Consider the following 20629-nt stretch of genomic DNA (forward strand, 5'->3'; position numbering starts at 1 on the left):
AGAGGGAGTAATTCTTTAATTTTGACTGTCTGCCTTTTCTTGGCCCGTCAAGTCAGCTTTATGAGCCCAGCAGAGATATTCCTGTTTGGAAAAACAAAGCTCTCAAAAACCTTAATGCCTGCTTTGGTTTCCACAACTGTTATTATGAATGCCAAAATCATGCAGTACAGCTAGAGGCAAGCACATTTTGAAATGCAGTGGGGGTAGCGTTAGCCAATATGTGCTCATTGTGTGTGTGCGCACACACTTGCATGCTGTTTGGGCCTGGGAGCGAGTTTTAAAATTTTCTCTCTCGTGATGATTAAGTCAGACTAATGTGTTCATCATTAAGAGGCCCAAAGGTCACAATAGCCTCAGCATGCAGGTGTTTTCACATACTGTACATGGAATGTGTCTCTGGTTAATGAATACTTTAGTGCTGTTCTCGTGCACATCTGTTTGCATCTGTCCAACCTGTATGCGTCTACAGGCCTTAATGTTGGTCTCTGTTACAGCAGGACATGGTTGTTGGAAGTAAAGATTGATTTTACTTGAATTTCAGAAAACTTGGCTGGAGGCAGCTTTGATAAAGTCATGGCAGGATCTGGACAACAAAAGGGATTAGAACATTGAATGACATGATGCAGCAGGAGGGGCCAAAGAATAGACATAGCTTTTCTTGTTTAACAGATCACAAGTATTTCTATTAGATGCATATGGATGAGCAGAGTAGTACAGATGTATACGAGACCTTAACTCTCTTAATTGGAGTTTTAAATGACAGAATGTTACTTGTGCTTTTTCTTCTTCCTCCATCGATTAGGAATTATGTTTAGTGAGGTGTACTTTGCAATAACATGACAAACATTTGTTGGATCAATTTATTTATAGCAAATTACGCTTTGGTTCATGTTTTTTGGTTCATTAATTCAGTGGACATATTCAGACGTCAGAATCTGCATAGAGTTGTTACAAAAGCTGATTATCTTAAATGAACTTTTTGGATGTAGAGTAGACTCTTGTTTTTTAAGATCAAGGCCAGCTAAATACAATGAACCCTCATTATAAATTAGTTTGATCTTTTATTCATGAGGTGGCCTAGACAAATCTTTTTTCAGTAATGGCTCTACCTGTTATGTTGTCCTTATGTAAATGAGACCGTGACTCTAAGGCCCCCATTCCCTGCAATCTCCATATCATTTGGTGGGCTGGGGACCTGGAGTCTGTCTTTTCAAGCGTGAGTCAAACTGATTGAGGAGACAGGATATGAGTGACAGTTAAGGACGTGCAGTAGTTTCTGACAGACAAATCAAACTTTGTGCTATACAGTGTCACACCTCTAATGATGTTTGTGTTGTAGTCTGATTTATGGAGGAGTCTCTAAGCACAAACTAACAAATCCTAACAAACATCATAATTGGCTATTGTAAACAGTTTTATTATCTGTTACCATCACTACTCTAAGCCTGCGATAGCTTTTTATAGGAGTCGGGAAGATGCTGGTGATTTATTACCCAGAAAAATGTTTTTGTACTGATACAGCCTTTGCTAATTCCAGGTTATTGCATATTCCCTTGCTTTTACTGCAGCATATTTCATTTGTAATGTTTCATTATTTTGCCTCTAATGCATTAAAATGTCTGTGTGTGTGTGTGTGTGTGTGTGTGTGTGTGTGTGTGTGTGTGTGTGTGTGTGTGTGTGTGTGTGTGTGTGTGTGTGTGTGTGTGTGTGTGTGTGTGTGTGTGTGTGTGTGTGTGTGTGTGTGTGTGTGTGTGTGTGCGTGTGTGCGTGTGTGCGTGTGTGCGTGTGTGCGTGTGTGCGTGTGTGCGTGTGTGCGTGTGTGCGTGTGTGCGTGTGTGCGTGTGTGCGTGTGTGCGTGCGTGCGTGCGTGCGTGCGTGCGTGTGTGTGAGCACAGCACCAAACCGTAATAATGTTTGCTGTTCTAATATGATTCTTCTCTGCCCGTAGAGAGCTCACACAAACATAACATTTATGTTATCAGTTTTGGCTGCTCTTGTATTGGGTAGCTGCAGTCACACTGACCAGTCCTCGTAGCAGTGTATTAGGATTTGGTTTGGCAAGTTGGCCATTGTAAATACTCTGTTGTGAATTCTGTTTGATTTTGTGCTTGTGCTTTGAGGCTGCCTGCAACTTCTACTAAAATGTTGTATATACATTTTTGTAAGTGTACAACATTACTCGGATTTTCTGATTCTACACAGAATGTACTGTAACATAACATTTTTTTAGTTTATGAGAAAATGCAATTGGAGAGTATTTGTGGAAAGAAAACGAACGGTGGAGCAAATCAAAAAGGAGTCTATCAACCGCTGCAACCATATTTCGAGGGCAGGTGGATAAAAATCCTTAAATGACAGCAAAAGACTTGCTACAGGATTTAGGTTTCAGTTTGTACATGGCATAAAAGTCTTCCGTTACATTTAGCTTGACAATTGATGTTGCAGTAGCTGATTCCTGTTGTGCATCTACTCAAAGTGATGGTTTTGCGTTTAGCTTCTTTTTGTTTTCTTGTTCCCACTGGATGTAATGTTGAGTTAATGTCTTTTGTCACTTTTAGTATAAATTATGTGTTGTAGTGTGATTCAGCACTTTAAAGTAAAACTTCACTAAATTTCAATGGGGGTTAACCCAAACGAAGGCAGCTAATATTTAAGAGACATAAGAGGGGGCGGTGCTAAACGACAGGTAGGTCCAATCACTGCAGCTCAGGTGATTTGCGCAGTGCATTCTGGGTGTTGTAGGATATGACCATTCTCACCTACAACACATATTACTTCTGTTTTCCCTGTTTTCTCTAGACATAGGCCATCAATATTAAATGTTGTTGTACATTTTTTTTTTTTCCTGATAAAATCTTAAATATTTACAACACGCTTGCTTTTTAGCGGTGAAGTATCGCTTTAAGGATTTATAAGTTGTGTAATGCTATGTACATGATGCACGCGGCTGTGTTAAATCTGGGCCTAATTTCAAATTTCAGGGCTCAGCCTGAGTTGTTGGAGTAGTTCTTTTCTATCAGCAGTGGGTGGTTTCAGGATCACTACACACTGCAGTGCAGTAGCCCTGATGGCTGCTGCCTCCTTACAGAGCGAGAAGTGTGAAAGCAAGAATGAAAGTTAGTAAAATGGAAGAAAAGCTTAGGTAGCGACAGACAGTCTGAACTGGGTCATCACAGGCAGTTACCTCAATTCATCTCTAATAATATCCCCTAGCCCTGGGCCCAGGTCTGCTGGAGTTGCCTCCATGATGGCTGAGGCTGTTTGATGAATGAGTGTACCAGGCAGCACTATACGCTCCCAGACTGCGCTACAGAGCTCATAGATTGCTACTGAGGAGCCACGGTCAGCAAACTAATTCAAACTCATTTACCTCAAGCATGGACAATTCTGTTGTCACCGTGTTGCCTCCCTAACCTGCAGGACGGCCTCCTGTCCTGGTTTAAGCAAGATTGGTGTGACTGAAGTGACTTCACCTAAGCAGTATCTGAACTGCAGCTCTTTTTTTCCTGCAGGGTAGGATATGGGAACGTCAGTGGAGATTTAATTAACACCTGACGGCTCTTTAGTCTGTGTGCTGATAACAGCCAGCTTGCATCCCGTTGGAATTTTGAAGCAATTTTTTATGTCTCGTAATAGTTTGGAGTACGTGCAGGGACAGATCAGAGATTCCAAAGCTGAACTTTGATTATACCATCAGAGGAGCTACTGTCCTAACCAAGAGAAAAGTTGTGGTTGGAGGCAGAAAATGGCTTTTAAATTTCACATACATTAGTTTGACCAGTATGAATACAGAATTTCATTTCTGGCACCTTTTAATCCGAGCAGATTCTTAACCATGCATCCATAAAAGCAAAGGACCCTTTAAATTCCCTGGAGATCAAATGCAGTTTAATGCGTTGGTCATTGTTCTGGTGCAGATTGGATCTCCTTTTGGCTCAACCATAGTGGTGAGGTTGATTTAATGCATTATAGAGGTGGCAGAGCATATGAATGACTTATCTGCATAGTTCTGTTCCCAAAGAAAATAAGCTTTCCTGATGATATTAATGAGGTGAAATAATAACACAAGTATTTGCATGGTAATTAGCACTAATAATCTTTTTGGCATAATAATCATAGAGTTATGTGCTGTGGCTGATATTCCAACAGAATCTGATCCTTTCTGCTGTAGTTGAAGTCCCCTTTGTTGTTAGCATAGCGACCAGGATTTGTAAACATCCATTAGCTTCATTTATGACAGGAATTGTATGAAAGGCTAATTCGCCAGTCATTTGGTGGTCTCAATCAATCAATCAATCAATGCTTTATTTATATAGCGGCAGATAAAAACAGACAGTTGACCAAGGTGCTAAAATCACGCTGTAAAAGATGTCTCCTCATTGAGTTGGCTCCACTGTCAGGCTGATGTTGATGAAAGTGATGCTAATAGATGTTTGTTTGCAACGTGCCAGCTCATCGGTTTCCTGTAGCAAGACTTTGGGAAACATCATCATCATCATCATCATCATCAGCATCATCATCATCACCACCACTGTTTTTTGAAAACACAACCCTAAAGTCTCCGTTACAAAATAAATATTTCATGAATAGCATTCCAGGGACCTTGTTAGTGTTGATTAATTTGAAATTTAAATGCATGACTACAAACATGTTCCTCCTACACACATACAGTACAAGCACATGCAGTACTACACACAGTTCCACACATTGTATCAGGAGTCGTAATGATTCAGCTCTTACCTTTCGTACAGAGCCAGAACCATGATGGATACTGAGTTTAGTTCAAGTTTGACAGCGATTGTACAGTGTACTCTAAGAATTAAACAGAAAACCTCCCTGTACAGTATCTACAATATGTAAAGCACAATTTCAAGACTAAGTGTAGCAATAAGCAAAAGTACGTCTCAACAATTTGTTTTATTAGTGCTGATGCACAGTGTTAGCAGGTTGTTATTATTCAGTTATTTAGTAGAATAAATAATGTGGCAGCTGTTTCTGTGAAAGCTGCTCATCACGCCACTGGGATTTACTGTGTAAGTAGTAAGATCGTAATTATCATCAACAGCCAGTAAATTGTAAAGTAAAATGAGACAAATACTTGAGTGGTTGCTGGTCATAGTTAGATATTCTGTTGAATTGTTACTCAGCATGATGTTTCAAGGTTCCAAAAGCTTTACTGCAATGATATATCTGTGTCCAAGGTCTTGAAAATGTTCATATAAAAGTCTTTTATGCAGGTGAACTAGTTTTATTCTGCGATGTCATGGCCAAACATTTTAGGTCTGGTTACATTCGGAAAACAAGGTGTGTGAGTGTATTTTTAATAACTTGGCATCACTAAGACTTGATGTGCAATGTCTAAATGTGATTAGAAGCAGCAAGATTTGTAGTGGTTGATTGACTGTGGCAGGCTTTTGATTGTACATTCTGCAGTGTGACAGTATAGACCGCTGTACAGCTGCCTTCCTGCCCATATTCATATTAAACCCTTACAAATGTCAGTGGAGCAAGAAGGCAATATTAAACCACATTAACACTATGACTTATTTGCCATGATGCCAGTTTAAATGCCGTTTCTTGCCTGACAGGGAATTACAAATGCTAAATCAAGCATTGCAAATGAAGGTTCACTGCGCTTGTCGGAATGGATGGAAATTATTCATGCTATATGAACCTTTTCCTTCCAAGATGAGAGAGTATGTCATCTGCACTGCATGATGTGCTTTCTCTAATAGATACAAGCGTTTTCTGGAAATACAGGAAAATTACTTTACTGAGCTTTTTACCAAATATATATATTTTTTAAACATAAGCCAGTTTTGAGTGAGCAACCTTCAAATAAATGCTTTGCATATATATTGAAGCTAAGTAACCTGAATTTGCCTGGTTCCATGTCTCAGAGGTAAAAAAAGAAACCTATTGGTTTTCTAAATAACTACTGTAACATTGGGAAGCATGTTAATGTTCTCCTTTTGGAAATCTTAGCAATATTGGAAACATTTATACGCATATGATTTAATTACATATGTAAAATATAAAGCCACTATAAGCACAAAGTGTAAACACTTACATGTGGCTCCTTAGATACTCTGCACATTATATTTTCTAAAAGTAAACCAATTCCCCAAAACGAACACAGCCTAAATGTTTTGCAAGCTGTTATATGTTAAATGGAAAGTCGGTATTAATACACATTGGTCCTAAAGTATGTGGAGTTATTAGTACTTATGCTGTGCATTACTTGAATATCAGTCAGACATGCTGCCATCTGTTAATTTAGCTTTAATGTTCATGCTTCATCACTTTTTCTATTGTCTGCCAATTTAGAAAGCACTTAACATATGTTATTAGTCATACAAAGCTAAGTACAGGGCTGATTAGCGACTAGTCTCCAGTACGGCTATTGGAGGGGAAGCTCTGCAGCCCTTTAGAGCGGGGCCATTCCAATGAACCGACAAAGATGCAGTTACCAGTTGAATAATTTTTCTGCTACATTGAACTGTAGTTAATTTCAACATGAATTGTTTGATGCATGTTATATTAATATAGAGGTACTCTACACTATACAAAGACCTACAAAGTTTTGAAATGGTCTAAAATAGAGTTTGGGTGCCATTGGTAAAATACCAATGATTTGCTGCAAAATTCTCAGATTTTTAACGTACTTGTTAATCAAGATTTCAGGGCTAATGCAAATTAAACTCATGCCTCACCCTCAAAATATGCTTGAGTATTTGTAAACAGCTGCCAACCTTCTGTGATCCACTGCAAAACTTGGCACTGAACAAAGAGTGCTTGTGTTGGTGTCAGTATTCGGCAGACAAGCGCAAACAGACACGCACAGATGTTCAGACCCCCTTTCAGTTTATAGCCAGGTGGGCGTTTGAAAGACAATTAATGCATGGGCAGGCATGTAATCACAACTGCCTGTCAATACTCAGGTGCATGAAGCAGAGCATCGATGTGCACCAAAACCCAAGCAAGCACAATGATGCGTCCTATAATTGTATGTTGTTCAGACTGAGTGTATCAGTATATTGTATGTATAAGCTACTGTGGATATCAATTTCATTGCATCAAAATAAAACTGAGGTATTTTTATTTTCTCCTATAAAGAGTCAGTATAGAAAAATCCTGTAAAGTATGGGCTATCGGCATATTGTGTAGATACCAATGTATGCATTTACAGTAGATCCTCCATGTCATCACTGAGAAATAAAATGTTGCTTCTGATGTCCCACTCCTCAGAAAACCAACTTGCACAAGTGTCCTGGTAATGGCAGAAAAGGAAACAACATTAAATGGAAGTGGGGAAAACCATGCACTACTTGGACATTATCTCACTGAGGCAGTATTTAAAGGCTATACTCTCAGCTTGCCTTGAGCCAATTTCATGGCTGATCTGCTTAGTGTGAGGGTCTGTGACGGGTCACTTTCACCCCAGCAGGATAGATTTGGCCTTAAAGGTTCAGAGATCTCTGACAAAGGGCTCACATCCAGAGCATAGTCAGCCTATTTAATGGGTCACGAGTAAACTAAAATACAAATGCGGGTGGAAAATATACCTGGAAATTGATTTGTGACCTGTAGTCTATAAGTATAAATACAGATAGATGGTCTAATCAAAATAAAAAAAAACAACTGGTGCGTTCATGAAGATGCAGTAGCCATGGCTGTGGCTGTGCTTTGTAGAAGCTGTAGTTGAGGGGGTCTGTTGTTGTTGCCTTTAATATTTTAAGGACTGCCACAGTGTGTTGGTTTTTGCTGGAATCTAAGCGGTCAAAAATATTTACATTTCTTTTGCTGAACTGCGTCAGAGTACTGTATGTCTACACCAGGTTTAGCTTGTCTCAGCTTTTCCCTGTAGTGTAGCTGGGTTTCTGTTAAATCTGAAATGCTCGGAGGCCAGGCCTGGTGTCCTCTGACTATGAATGGCAGCTGACAGCTTCAAAAAAAAAAATTCTAACCTGGTAAAAGTAGAATCCCTGGCAGGGCGGCTGTGTTGGATTGCATTTCACTGTACAGATGTACCTTTGATGTGAGAAAATGCTTGTGGAGGATTAAAAATAGTGATGTCTGTACTGTAGATCTTTCATTTGCTGTCATGAAAACAGGTGGACCCACCATCCGAAAGAGGAGCGGTAGGGGGCTAGTGCATCGACGACCCAATCTCTGGACAACTAATCTGACTATTGGGACATGGAATGTTACTTCATTGAGGGGGGGCTGAGCTCATGCAGGGTGTTGAGCTTTACTGGCTAGAAATAGTCAGGCTCACCTCCACACACTGCCTGGGCTCTGGAACCCAACTCCTTGAGAGGGATGGACACTCTCCTACTCTGGAGTTGCCCTTGGTGAGAGGGTGCGGGCGGGCGTGGGCTTGCTCATAGCTTCCCAGCACAGCCGCCATGTGTTGGAATTTTCCCCAGTAGACGAAAGGGTTGCTTCCCTGCACCTTCAGGTCAGGGGGTAGGTCACTCACTGTTGTTTGTGCCTATGGGCCGAATGGCAGTGCGGAGTACCTGGGGGTACCTCCAGAGACCTTGGGATTTCTGGAGGGACTGTTGGGAATCGCTCCAACTGGGGAACCCATCCTTCTGTTGGGGGATTTCAACGCCCACATGGGCAATGACACTGACACCTGGAGAGGCATTATTTGGGAGGAACGGCCTCCCTGATCTGAACCCCGAGTGGTGTAATTTTTATTGGACTTATGTGCTAAGCAAAGTATGGCCATACTGTAACTAACACCATGTTCAAACATAAGGGTGTCCATCGGTGTATTTGTGTCACCTGACCTTCGGCCATATATTTTGGACACTCAGGTGAAGAGAGTGGCTTTAATTCACATCTCAGGGAGAGCTTTGACCAGTTTCCTAGGGAGGCTGGAGAAATTGAGAATTTTCAGGCACAGCCGGGGACCGGAGGGGGTCTGGTTTCGAACCATAGGATTGCGTCTCTGCTTTTTGCAGGTGATGTTGTCCTGTTCATCGGGCCAGGAGCTCTGTCACCCAAGACAGCTCAGAGTAGAGTCGCTGCTCCTCCACATCGAGAGAAGCCAGTTGAGGTGGCTCGGGCATCTGGTTTGGATGCCTCCTGGACGCCTTCCTGAAAAGGTGATCCGAGCATGTCCCACTGGTAGGTAGCCCCGGGCAAGACCCAGGACATGCTAGAGGGACTATGTCTCTCTGCTGGCCTGGGAACACCTTGGGGGTCCCACCAGAAGAGCTAGAGGAAGTGTCTGGAGAGAGGAAGTCTGGAATTCTTTGCTTAGACTGCTGCCCCCGCAACCCGGCCCCGGATAAAGCGGCTAATAATGGATGGAAAATCCGCCTCCATGACTTAATGAAAGTTAAACTTAATATTGACCAATAACTACTCATTTTATGTGCCAGTACCTTCTCCGAGTCAAACATTTCCAGCTGAACTAGCACACGTCTGCTATGTTGTGTTATGCTAGTGTGCTAATTCTTTTAAAATCTAACAGCCAGTTTTTTTCTTGCTCTTACTGTCAGTGAAATCAGTCACCATATGTTGAAAATCCTAGCATGATATTGGCTGAACCGAATGAAACAAGTGCGGTTATACTTCTTAAATGAGAAATGCATTTGTGTGCCAAGGTAATGATCTGTTGCACATTTTGTCATTAAGCCAATAAGTCTCATTGCTACCAGTCATTAAGCTTCAAAGCAAAGTTGTGTGAAGCAGCGCTAGTTATTTGTGGCTTGAACACTATTATAGTCGCTTCAAATGGATAAACATAAAAATACGATTATATATAAGAGCTGAGTGCACACCTTTTCATTTTACAGACATAACACATGGGACAAATTAAAGATAAACTGTGTGCTGTATATAACGGCATGTGATTGACGACAGCTTTAACAATATGATGGAAGCTATTTGAGAGTATAATGCTTTTGATTTGCATAGTTTTTAGACACTAAACATTCATTTTTCATTTCAAGTAACATAGATATCATAAACTAGAAGTAAAATCTGACGTAAAATCCAAATCCAATCAGTTGATCCAACACAAATATATTAAACCTAAACCTCAAGTCTCATTGTGTACAGCATGTACTGTATCTGTGTGAAATATCTAGTACAGTATGTAGAAAAGTTTTATTATTTGAACAGCATGCTGCTATGAATACATACTGTACTGTTTGTACTGTAGGACAGGATGAAGTAATTGATGATGCTAATTAAATGGAAGCCAATATATTGTGGGGAAGATCAAAATGTGTTGAGTTACCTAATGAGTTTCAGAAATGAGTAATCATGGGAAATATTGGATCACGTCCTCTATTGATCCTACTTTCCACACACACAAGCTCCAGGGTAGGTTTTTGGACCACTGGCCTGTTGCTGTGTCCTAATCATGTAATTGTGTATTCATCAAAGAGTTCTCATCAATTTTGAATCATTGGTGGAATTTTCTGATAATTCTAGATCATTTTCAGCCCAGCCTTATTCAAACATTGATGGTAACACCGCCAACTAATAATTACAAGGAACCTTTAAATTGTGCACGCTATATAAAATGTGTGATTATTGAGGTCTTTTTGGATCTTCAAAGCATAACAGAGAGATCGAACAGGACAGAGATTGAGACAACTGCTTTGCTATTTCTGTGAGAGCAGGTGCAGATTTGGAAATGTATCCTTTTCAGCAGTTATGAGTCGTATCTTGACAATTCAATTTGTTCCGGAAAAGACTAAATTGTGGGTAGAGGTCTTTTTTTGGCTCACTCGCCAGTGATCCTTGTCACTGTCTTAGAAGCTGCTGCTTGTGAAATATGTTTCTCTAAAGGTCTCCGAGCAATACTTGCGAGCGCTATTCCTCATCAGACACACATTTCCAAGCTACAGTACGTTCTCATCACGCTCTGCTAGGGAAACTGGATGGGGAAAACCTCTGTTCAAGATCACATTTAAGAGAAAGATTTGAATCCATAGCACAGCCTTAGCCCAGTAACATCCTTGAACGTGAAATTGGATTAGTCTGCTGTGCTTTTTATCAACCTGTCAGATTTGCTGCAATGAAATTCAATAACCCAGAGAAAGAGATGGGGAGACTGACATTTTGGTGACCAGGAGAAAATTATTTTCTAGTCACATGCTGGCCACAGGAACTCATGCTACTGTCTTCACTGGGAAATGTTCGTTACATCAGAAATAGGGATTTAGCATGAAACGATTGTAATAAACTTGCTGTAGTACAGTAAATGTTGTGATAAAACGTTTTTATATGAAATGCATGCACCTCTTTCTTTTTTAGTTAAAATTTTCTGTCTCAAAGTGTGTAACAGCAGGTTCTTCCTCTCCCCTTTTAGTCGGACTCTGCTCACAGATCGCTATATACTGTATGACATTTCCAGCTGGAGCCTTCACTTGAGGTTAAGATACAGAATAAGACAAGACTTGATATTCGTTAGGTCGCATCTGGATTGGCTGGAGGTGAACTGGGGGGCCACGTTTCCATCCAGTAAGAGTATATGGACATGAATAATGCAAATTATATGCAAATGACTTGTGGTAAAGTAGCCGAAGGACAGAAGAGAATACAGATATACATTCAGCATTGATTAAAAAGGAGTCAAAACTTCCAAGCCCTGGGTCCCCCTCAGACATTTTGATAAATTATGTGCAAATGAAACCTGAGGACGGGTAAGGTTTTGCAGTTGCTGTACTTTCACAAAACCCAAAGAAATTCCCAAGTCTGATAGTCATAAAGGTCTGCAAAGTATTAGTTAAGCTAAATTGATCAAATCATTTAATAACAGCAGGACATTTTCACAGCTCAGGAGGATGAGATAACTGCCATCTCATTTTGAAAAGGTGCATCCGGGCTTGCACTGTAAGCTTCACCTGAGCACAATCTAAAGTGTAATCCCACCGCCTCGTTCTCAGAGCATACATGTGCTCTGCTGCATAAATCACAGTCTCATCCCCTGATCAGTACAAAGGAGTATTCTAAGCTGCACATTCGCTTCGGACTACTGTCTGGAGAAAATATCCAGAATTTTACAAGCTCAACAAATTCTACTTTGGTTTCTGTCCAATACTGTCTTCTCCAGTACTCGTTATTAAATAATTCCGTTTTCTAAACTTTTGTTTCCATTTGCACACATTTTCCATCAAGCTTGACAATAATCTGTTCAAAGCCTGTATCTGCTTCAGCGCTTCTCTGGTCTAGTTACTGGCTTATTTTTAGCTCATACAGTATGACGACATACACAATCTTTGTCCACTGACCTTAAAGATTTTATGCATTAAAATGATGGAAAAGGCCACTGAACTTTTTTAATCATTCACCTGTGAAGCATGATGTTCCAGTTGTGGCACTGAGATTAATCTTTTTTTTGTCTTTTTGTCTGTATCTCTGTAGGGAGATGAAGTTTTGACAGTCATCAAAATGAAAGCTCAATGGCCGGCATGGCAACCACTTAATGTGTAAGTAATGTGCCTTGACTTATGATGCACATGCACGTGTCAGGTTTGTGTATGCGTGTGTGTGTGTGTGTATATATATATACTACTGTATATATAAATATATATGGATATACATATTGTGTGTACTGTATGGCTATACAAAAATTATCAAGCATAACCGTCAAAGATCTGTAGTTAAAGCAGAAACACTTGACTTTATATAAGTTAATTACTGTAAATAATAAAATAGGGCTTGTGGTTTTAAGGTCTACCTAATGTGTTGGATTATGCAGTTTCCTAACATGTAAGTTAAAATTCAAAGCTTGTTGAGCAGTGAAAACCCAGCTCAGTGGTTCCCTGAAACTGCATCTACACACTGTTTTAAAGTGTTAATGCTCATTTAGTCCATAGTTCACACAATCCATTTAATCTCTTATTTATGAGGAAAACAAGAAGCTCGTTGGCTCAGTTTGTACTGAATAACTCTAACGATGCAGCCCTGCTCTGTGTTCTTTCCTCAACCACTGGGCCTCAATGACGGCAACAGGTTTAGTTTCTGAAGGGGAGAAAATAGCCAGAAATAGAACGTGTGATATCCACTAGGTCTAATTAGTTTACGCTGTGCTGTACATGGAGCCAATTAATTATTTCACCCAGTGACTTGGTGCAGCACACGCAGAAGTGTTTGGAGCAAATAAAGCAAATACTGATACACATACCTACATGAATGTGACTAAGAAAAATAGTTGGGTCTAATTTTCCAGACATAAACATTGACCTGCAAAGACTTTAATTAGTCATTTAAGTTCATTAGTTTACATGTGAGCTACATGCACTTTAGTGTCAGCATAGTCCATAGTTGGATGAGAGTGTACTGCAATAGCACTGTAACCAGGCATGCTTGTTTTTCATATTTACCTTTATTCTATATGTTAATTTCTGTTAAAAAGGCATTTTAAGGCTGTGTCTCAATTAGAGATAATGATCTGTGAAGTGTGGTTCTCGGTAAACCTCCCATCGTTTGTTGCTTTAGGAAGTGTGAGGATCCAAGATCCAAGTAAAACAGTAACTGTACATGTAAATAATAAAGCACTGATGTACTCAAACTTTGTAGAAAACATGGTAAATTACTGTATCTTAGGTCAGATGTGTGGCTCAGAGCTGGTTGTGCTTTGCAGCTTCTTTCTGTAAAATGGAGGGACTCCTCTGAAGGTGGTCTTTTATTTTCATTCGACTAGAAAGAGCAAAATAATTACTGGAACAAAGGGCAAAGCATTGACGATGTAGAAGAAGAGGTGAAGTGGGAGATAATAAAAGAATAAAGGCTGAAGAAAAGATGACAAATATTACAGCTGAAGCTCCACTGAAACATGTTTCCATATTACCTTGTGTAAGTAAATAATTATAAAGATGCTATATTCATCTTCCATGAAAGATAATCTACTGAAGACATATTTGTCTAGTAAACCTATAAATGTGTACAGTGTAAAGGATCACTATGGCCTTAATAAAAAATCAATACTGTAATTCACTACCAGAAGGCACAGAAACAAACATGAGATGCTTGAATTTCCAGTGCTATACTACTAATTTTTTTAATTTATGGTCTCTTATACCAAGTTTCAAACCACCTGAGACAAACCACCTCTGGGTGTGTGAGCGAGTCATCATGACCGTCTGTCCCCTCATAAACTGCAGTTGGACATAAAATATTGTCATTAAATTCTTATTCAGGGCAGTAACCTTGTTGTTGTTCTCTCCAGCCTGTAGCTACTGGGTCTAAAAGCATAGTTATGTCTTTTCTAATTGCTGTTAACAAGTGAATCACTTCGACATCTAAGCACAGAAGACGTGATGTAATTATTTAAAGTAAAGCATTAATAGCATTTGCTCAAAACCCAGGCATACCATATAATGAGGACAGGACTTAATGTGAACTGCTGATAGTCCATCAGTAGGTCAGACTGACTGTCTGCACTTTAGACTGATTAAATGCTTGTCTGTCTAACAAATATGAGCCTCTGTTGAGTAACCTTGTATTTTCACTATTGTTTAAATCAAGTTAAATTTCCCATATACACGCTGTGTACTTCAGAGTGTACTGTATCCATCGAGCTTGCTGAAACACACCAAGCCACTCCCAGATAGAAGCCATATTCATAAACAACACAACAATTAATCTGTCTTCTTTCTTCTGAACTCTCATTTAGTTTCATCACAGAAGTTCTTTTCATTAGCTGCCTACTCACTTTGCCACGTTCTCCACTCTAAACTCAATTAGAATAGTGGCATCCGTGACAGCTACAGGACCTGCATGACATCCAGCTGGCTTTTTGTTGTCTCCCCACTCTCTCTTGGCAGCTGTCTTCCTAATAGGCAAGCTCTGCTCTGGTGTTCTGCCGGGTTACATTTGATTAGCAGCTAAAAAAAAGCTGGTTGTCAAAGGTGTGAAATAAGTAGAGAAGTGAAGAAAAAAAACTGTGCTGTCTTTATTTCTGTCACTCTCTGCTGCTTTTTTGGCATAATAGCAAAACTTTGGGCGTGTTTAGAGTGCCGGTAGTGTACTGAGCCTTTGGTTGGCTTCTTTCAACTTGCTATGTTTGTTATTCGGACCTCAGCGATCAGAAATCAGCCACTAGGATCATTTTTGGAGCGGTGAATGTAAGCAAAGGATTGGTGAGAGCCCAAGATACAAGAAACGACGACTACTAACAGTACTGACAGTATTTAAAACAAAACACCCTTAAAAAATTCCCCTGCACATATATAAAGCAGCAACATTTTGCCATAACAAAGCGTTTCACGGGGGTTACCCAGGGTGATTAATTCCGTCCTCATTTGCTACTGGGCATGCTCGGTCTCTCCCTTTCTGTCAATTACACTTTACCTTTGTGCAGGGAGCAGGTGGCTGTTTGAGATAAACCTCAGACTCACAGTGTTCACTGAGCAGAAGCCCAGGAGAGTAAAGTTGTGTGTTCCCAGGGGATAAGAGCTATTTCACATCCTCAGAGGCCATCATTAGTAGAGTGCACAAGGGCAGGACTGACTTGGCTGAAGTCAAATGAATTTATATGGGCACAATGACAGCTGAAAAGGAATCACTGGCTAATTGTCTGTTACAACAAGAATCTTCCCACTCATAATTCATCTTGTGTTGGCTGTGAAAATCCTTGTAATTAGTTTAGCTGTCAGTCACTGGTCAAGGCAGATGGCCAGAGGTGTGTTTATCTCCACTGCTGGAACAAAGCAGATGCTGTGTGGAGATATATGTGGTCTGTCAATGTGACGCCAGGATATGTCAACTAAATGTTTTCCAGACGCTGTAATGTGCAGCCACTTTATGCACCTTTCATTTCTCTAAGAGATTGTCAAAGATTGTCGCCTGGTTTAGCATCTTTTTCACAATATTACTTTTCTTGTCAGTGCTGTCCTGCTATGACTTCCATTAATCTTTCCTAAAAAAAAAACAAAAAACTGAGACACAGTTGAACAACTGTGCAGTCACTGGCAAAGAAGAACTGTCTAACAGTCATGTAACTACTGAAATACTGAAAGCATGCAGCAGTTAAAGCAATAAGATGTGCAGATGTGTGGAGATGTCCCAAGGCAAATTTATGGACTAATAATTGAGCCAGTCTGCGTATATTTTAATAGATTACAAGTGCAGCGACTTGGATGCACTGGTGCAAGGCTGTCAGTCAGTAATTACATATGATTGAAAGTCTAAGTCGTATGTGAGTTCAGTACAAAGACATTTAATCAATAATGTTTATCTTGTGCTTGTGTATATATTTATTTTCCTGAATGTCTTTTGCACCTAAATTGTCTAATTTTCAGATTTCAGCTCCAGTGGACAGCTGTGTAATTTAGGTAAACATAAAGTAATCATTGGTTTGTCCCGGGTCTCTGCAGAATTACAGGCCTCAGAAGCAGGCTGGTGTCAACCCTTGCTTTAGATGTGTTTTTCTTGGGATTGATTATGCAAAACCTCACACTACTGTAGGGGAACCGCATTTTAAAGCATACTGTGCCTGAGGGGACTTCACCGTTAGCATTCTGTCAAAGGACACTGGGACATGTATTGGCTTTTTAGGGCGACCCAACGCCGCGTCCTCAGGGGGAGCAGCAGCCTCGGGCCATTCTGCAGAGCACGCCTTCATGAGCGGCATCCTTGGGAATGCGCTCGTCTGTTGAGATGCAGCTGACGACCCGGCTCACTCCCTTTCTTAGGCGGGCAGCCCCGTCAGCAGAATTCTCAGTGGACCGGACCCGTCACCTCATGTCCTTCCTCACCATGCTGGGGCCCAGTCCGGATTGGAATGTGGGACTGTCTGCTGAGGATCTGTGCACCAAGGAGTGCGGTTGGGTCCAGAAGGTGGTTCAGGACCTGATCCCCTGGGATGCCGGCACTGACAGTGGAGTGACATACGAGGTCAGTGAGAACCAAACCTTTCCATAATGTTACTAACATAAACCAGAAATGTCTATAACATTATCTTATGATGTGTATAGTGAAGTTTATAGTTATAGGGTGAAAATTTGCTACTTCTGCTGTAAAACGAGATAGTGTATTTTGAATAATATGATCATTATGTTAATGAAAACATACGCTGTCAAGTCCCTGACATAAGGAACGCATGACTCAGCGTAGGTTACCATAGGTGACCAACCCACAGTCCCACAGTAATCACAGGCTTCCGGCCACCTTTTAGCCCCTGCATCACCCGCTGACTCCTCACTTCACACTCTCATTCTGCCCTTGTCATTAAACCGTCCTCCTCTTTTCATATGCCTGTCTGCTCACATTCACAATCACTCCCTCCGTGGCCCCTTCACGTACTTCACGTCTGCAGCCATTCGAGTGTCATCACCCGCCCGATTCCCCTCTAACAGCCTTGAACGTCTTCCCGTGCCGCCCTCAGCCCGGGGTGCTGTCTGCTGCATGTTCAGTGGCTCCGCTCGGCTGTGTGCGCGCACGTCTGACCACACTCTTTGACTACGCGTGTGAAACCTGACGGATTCCTCGGAGCTCTGAACCCACTGAACTGTGCTCTCCTGCTTGTTTTGGCTGGCTTCAGGAATAATTTGCACTCATCCTCCTCTTCACCCCCCTCTCTCCCCACACACGTGCACTCCTGTGGACGTCACGCCGGCACACTTAGACCTATAATGCAGTATTCAGGAAGTTGCAACTTGTGTTCAAACTTTGACTGTCTGTTCATACTATTAAATATATTTTCAAAACATCTCTAAAACCTTCAGTGAGTATGAGCCACGTCAGACATTAGGCATACTACACTACGGTGCAGTGAGTGGGGTGATTTGTAGTTTGACCTCTTCATTTGACCTACTTGCCAACTCAACGAGCAACTGGAGCAGCAGTGGGAAGTAATTCAGATACTTGAAAACTCTGATCGGTTTCACTGATTGCGGCAATTAGCATAAAAAAATAATACTTTTCACGTCTAATAGTACTCTGCCAAAGCACTTGAGATATGATATGTAGCTTTTTTACCTAAAGTTTCACACAAGTCTGTTAAGTTTTTTTTTTCCTTCAAGAAAGATTCTTAAAAGAAACCCTTCATCCAAAAATAAATTGTGCAGCAGAAGATTTGGAAAGTGTTCCTGTTCCGTGGAGTGTGACTTTGACTTTGTGTTACAAAGTTGTTAAAGCCACGGGCCTGTAACTGAGTAATGAGATCCATGCTCTGTGCCATTACTTTTAACTGTATCTTTTAATTAGTGGCCACTCATTACACCTCACCCTATCTTTTGCTCGCTCTCACAAACAAAAACATTACCGTTCTCCCCCCGTTTTTTCTGGGTGGCCACTGTGGGGGGTGAAGGATGAGCTGGTCTTCTGCCTCCAGATAGCCTTAGGCGCTGGTGCTTCACTCAGCCCCACGCTGGCAGACCTTTACTGTTGAGTAATAAGAGCATCACCCATAAAAACTAATGCACTCCTTCACAGCTGCTCTCTGACTTTGAGACTTGTCCTTTGTGTAACTTTGACTGACTTTGTTCTTGCACAATGTGCAAAAGGTATTATCAACAAACCCTGTTCCCAGAGATCCACAGCCCATGAGCTTTCATGTCTAATTTAGTCTTCCTGTGTGTTTTTTTTAGTCTCCCAACAAGCCCACTATTCCCCAGGACAAGATCCGTCCCCTAACCAGTCTGGATCACCCACAGAGCCCTTTCTATGATCCAGAGGGGGGCGCTATCACTCCTGTGGCCAGGGTGGTGGTGGAACGCATTGCCAGAAAGGTTGGTTTTCACAGCACTTGGTCCTGTAGCTTAGACATGGTGACGATATTTCAGGCTGACTTTTCTTTTTTTCGATAATGGGGTACATTACATTAGGAGATGTTGGTTTGTGGTTCATCAAGAAATCAACTTCAAAGTAGGTGAGGTGCCATTTGCGTCGTGGCCTAAAGGAAAAACACTAAGCAACTCTGCAATAACGTTGAACATCACAAGTTAGTGGACACACACGAGAACATTTTCTAAGCTAAATCCATCATCGTAGCACATGGTCTGCGTGCAGTGTGACCATGCAATAAGGGACGACTGGCTCCTCCAAGGAGCTTCAGGCTCTGTGCATACAGAACCCAACTGTTACCTGGCTTGTTTACCAATCAGTGTCTGAGATTCTGTTTGCTGCTCTTCCATAACACTCCAAGTAGTGAAAACTCAGGCAATCTGTGCAGCAGAAACCTGAAGATTCTCCAGAAGAGTGACTGCATTGTCACCTGTGGTCTCTGGCATTTTCTTGTGTGTTTGTAGAGTTGCTTAGGGAGTTGTGCCTTTTTGTCGTTGTTTTTTAGGCTGAACGCTTGCAGCGCGGTGCAGTTTATGAATCTGTACATACTGTCCTATCCTCCATCCACATATATCGGGTCCCAGATGATGTTTAATATGCTGTGACTTCTTAATTCAATGGCCTGCAGCAGTGATGTTTGTAGCTTTGGAAAATTAAAGTAAATTGAAGTAATTTATTAATTTCATTGTATGTTCATTTTGACAGTAGGTCAAACTGCAGGAAATATGTTTGTTAAATAATAATTAAACACTGCAAAGTAAAAGGAGAGAATTCTGAGGATGACACCTTTTTACAGTCATTCTTTATATCAGTCTGGTTGAACGCCTTAGTGACACGCCTGGGAACAACTAATGGTCTATTATATTACTAGCCTACTGTGTTATTAGAGAGGCGACGTGTGTGTGTGTGCGTGTGTGTGCGTGCAGCCACAAACCTTACTAATGTAAGGAAAGCAGAGGAGGAGGATGGCTTAGCAGTCCTTTAGTGGCATCTAGAGGCAGACAGTGGGATTTCTAAACTTCTGAAAAAGGCAGTGCACTCAGTTTGTACTTGCTGAATGTTTGGACATACTGTATGTTTATTATGTACAAGTACTTCCTTTCTTTTCATGCTTTGTTTATTGAAAGCATTAATCAACAATCGCAGTGTATCAACATCACAGTGTCTGTCTCCACAGGGCGAACAGTGTAACATTGTGCCAGATAACGTGGATGACATTGTAGCAGATATCGCCCAAGAGGAAAAAGAGGAAGGTCTGGGCTCATTTTTCCCTCCTGTTTACACATCAACAGCACAGTTGACAGTATAAAGCGATTCTAGTGGCTTTATGTCTTTTTCCACGTCCTGCAGATGACACCCCTGAGACCTGCATCTACTCCAATTGGTCCCCGTGGTCTGCCTGCAGCTCAGCCACCTGTGAAAAGGGCAAGCGAATGAGGCAGAGGATGCTGAAGGCCCAGTTGGACCTTAGTGTTCCCTGTCCACACACCCAGGACTTTGAGCCATGCATGGGGCCTGGATGCAGCGATGAAGGTAAGCATGTAGCTAACGCCTGGAGATGACAGTGTTTGTGAGCTAAGACAATTACAGATTCAGCAGATACTGTAACAAAACCTTATAGTTTATAAAGAACTTTGAAGTTGAAATAGACAAATAAAGTTAACTTTATCCATTAATGAAACTGAGGACTTTCAGAGTTGGAGTAGGTCAAATCAATAATTAGCAAAGTACCATTGTACAGCAGCAATTATGTTGGTGTAGGAGAGTAAAGCCTGTTTACGTGGCAGCCTTTTAAATTTTATGGCAAGGCAAATGTTAAAGAGTAATCACTGAATATTACGCCTCTTGGATGTTGAAGGTTTCATCTCGT

The 20629-nt window shown here is 41.1% G+C and overlaps 1 protein-coding gene and 1 long non-coding RNA gene across 4 annotated transcripts in view; one reads left to right on the forward strand and one right to left on the reverse strand.

Annotated features, from left to right (window-relative positions):
* The window catches only part of spon1a (spondin 1a), a 57368-nt gene that overhangs the window by 33002 nt on the left and 3737 nt on the right, over nt 1-20629 (forward strand). The window contains exons 9-13 of the mRNA XM_029143790.3: nt 12394-12458; nt 16668-16869; nt 18564-18704; nt 19937-20012; nt 20110-20292. Of these exons, the coding sequence (XP_028999623.1) occupies nt 12394-12458; nt 16668-16869; nt 18564-18704; nt 19937-20012; nt 20110-20292 (667 nt within the window). The remainder of the gene's footprint in view (nt 1-12393; nt 12459-16667; nt 16870-18563; nt 18705-19936; nt 20013-20109; nt 20293-20629) is intronic.
* The window catches only part of LOC114851911 (uncharacterized), a 166127-nt gene continuing 165749 nt past the window's right edge, over nt 20252-20629 (reverse strand). For all 3 annotated transcript variants that reach the window (XR_008694105.1, XR_008694104.1, XR_008694106.1), the window contains one exon: nt 20252-20311. This is a non-coding gene — a long non-coding RNA (uncharacterized LOC114851911). The remainder of the gene's footprint in view (nt 20312-20629) is intronic.

The sequence above is a fragment of the Betta splendens genome, chromosome 3, assembly GCF_900634795.4.
Source record: "Betta splendens chromosome 3, fBetSpl5.4, whole genome shotgun sequence".
Lineage (NCBI taxonomy): Eukaryota > Metazoa > Chordata > Actinopteri > Anabantiformes > Osphronemidae > Betta > Betta splendens.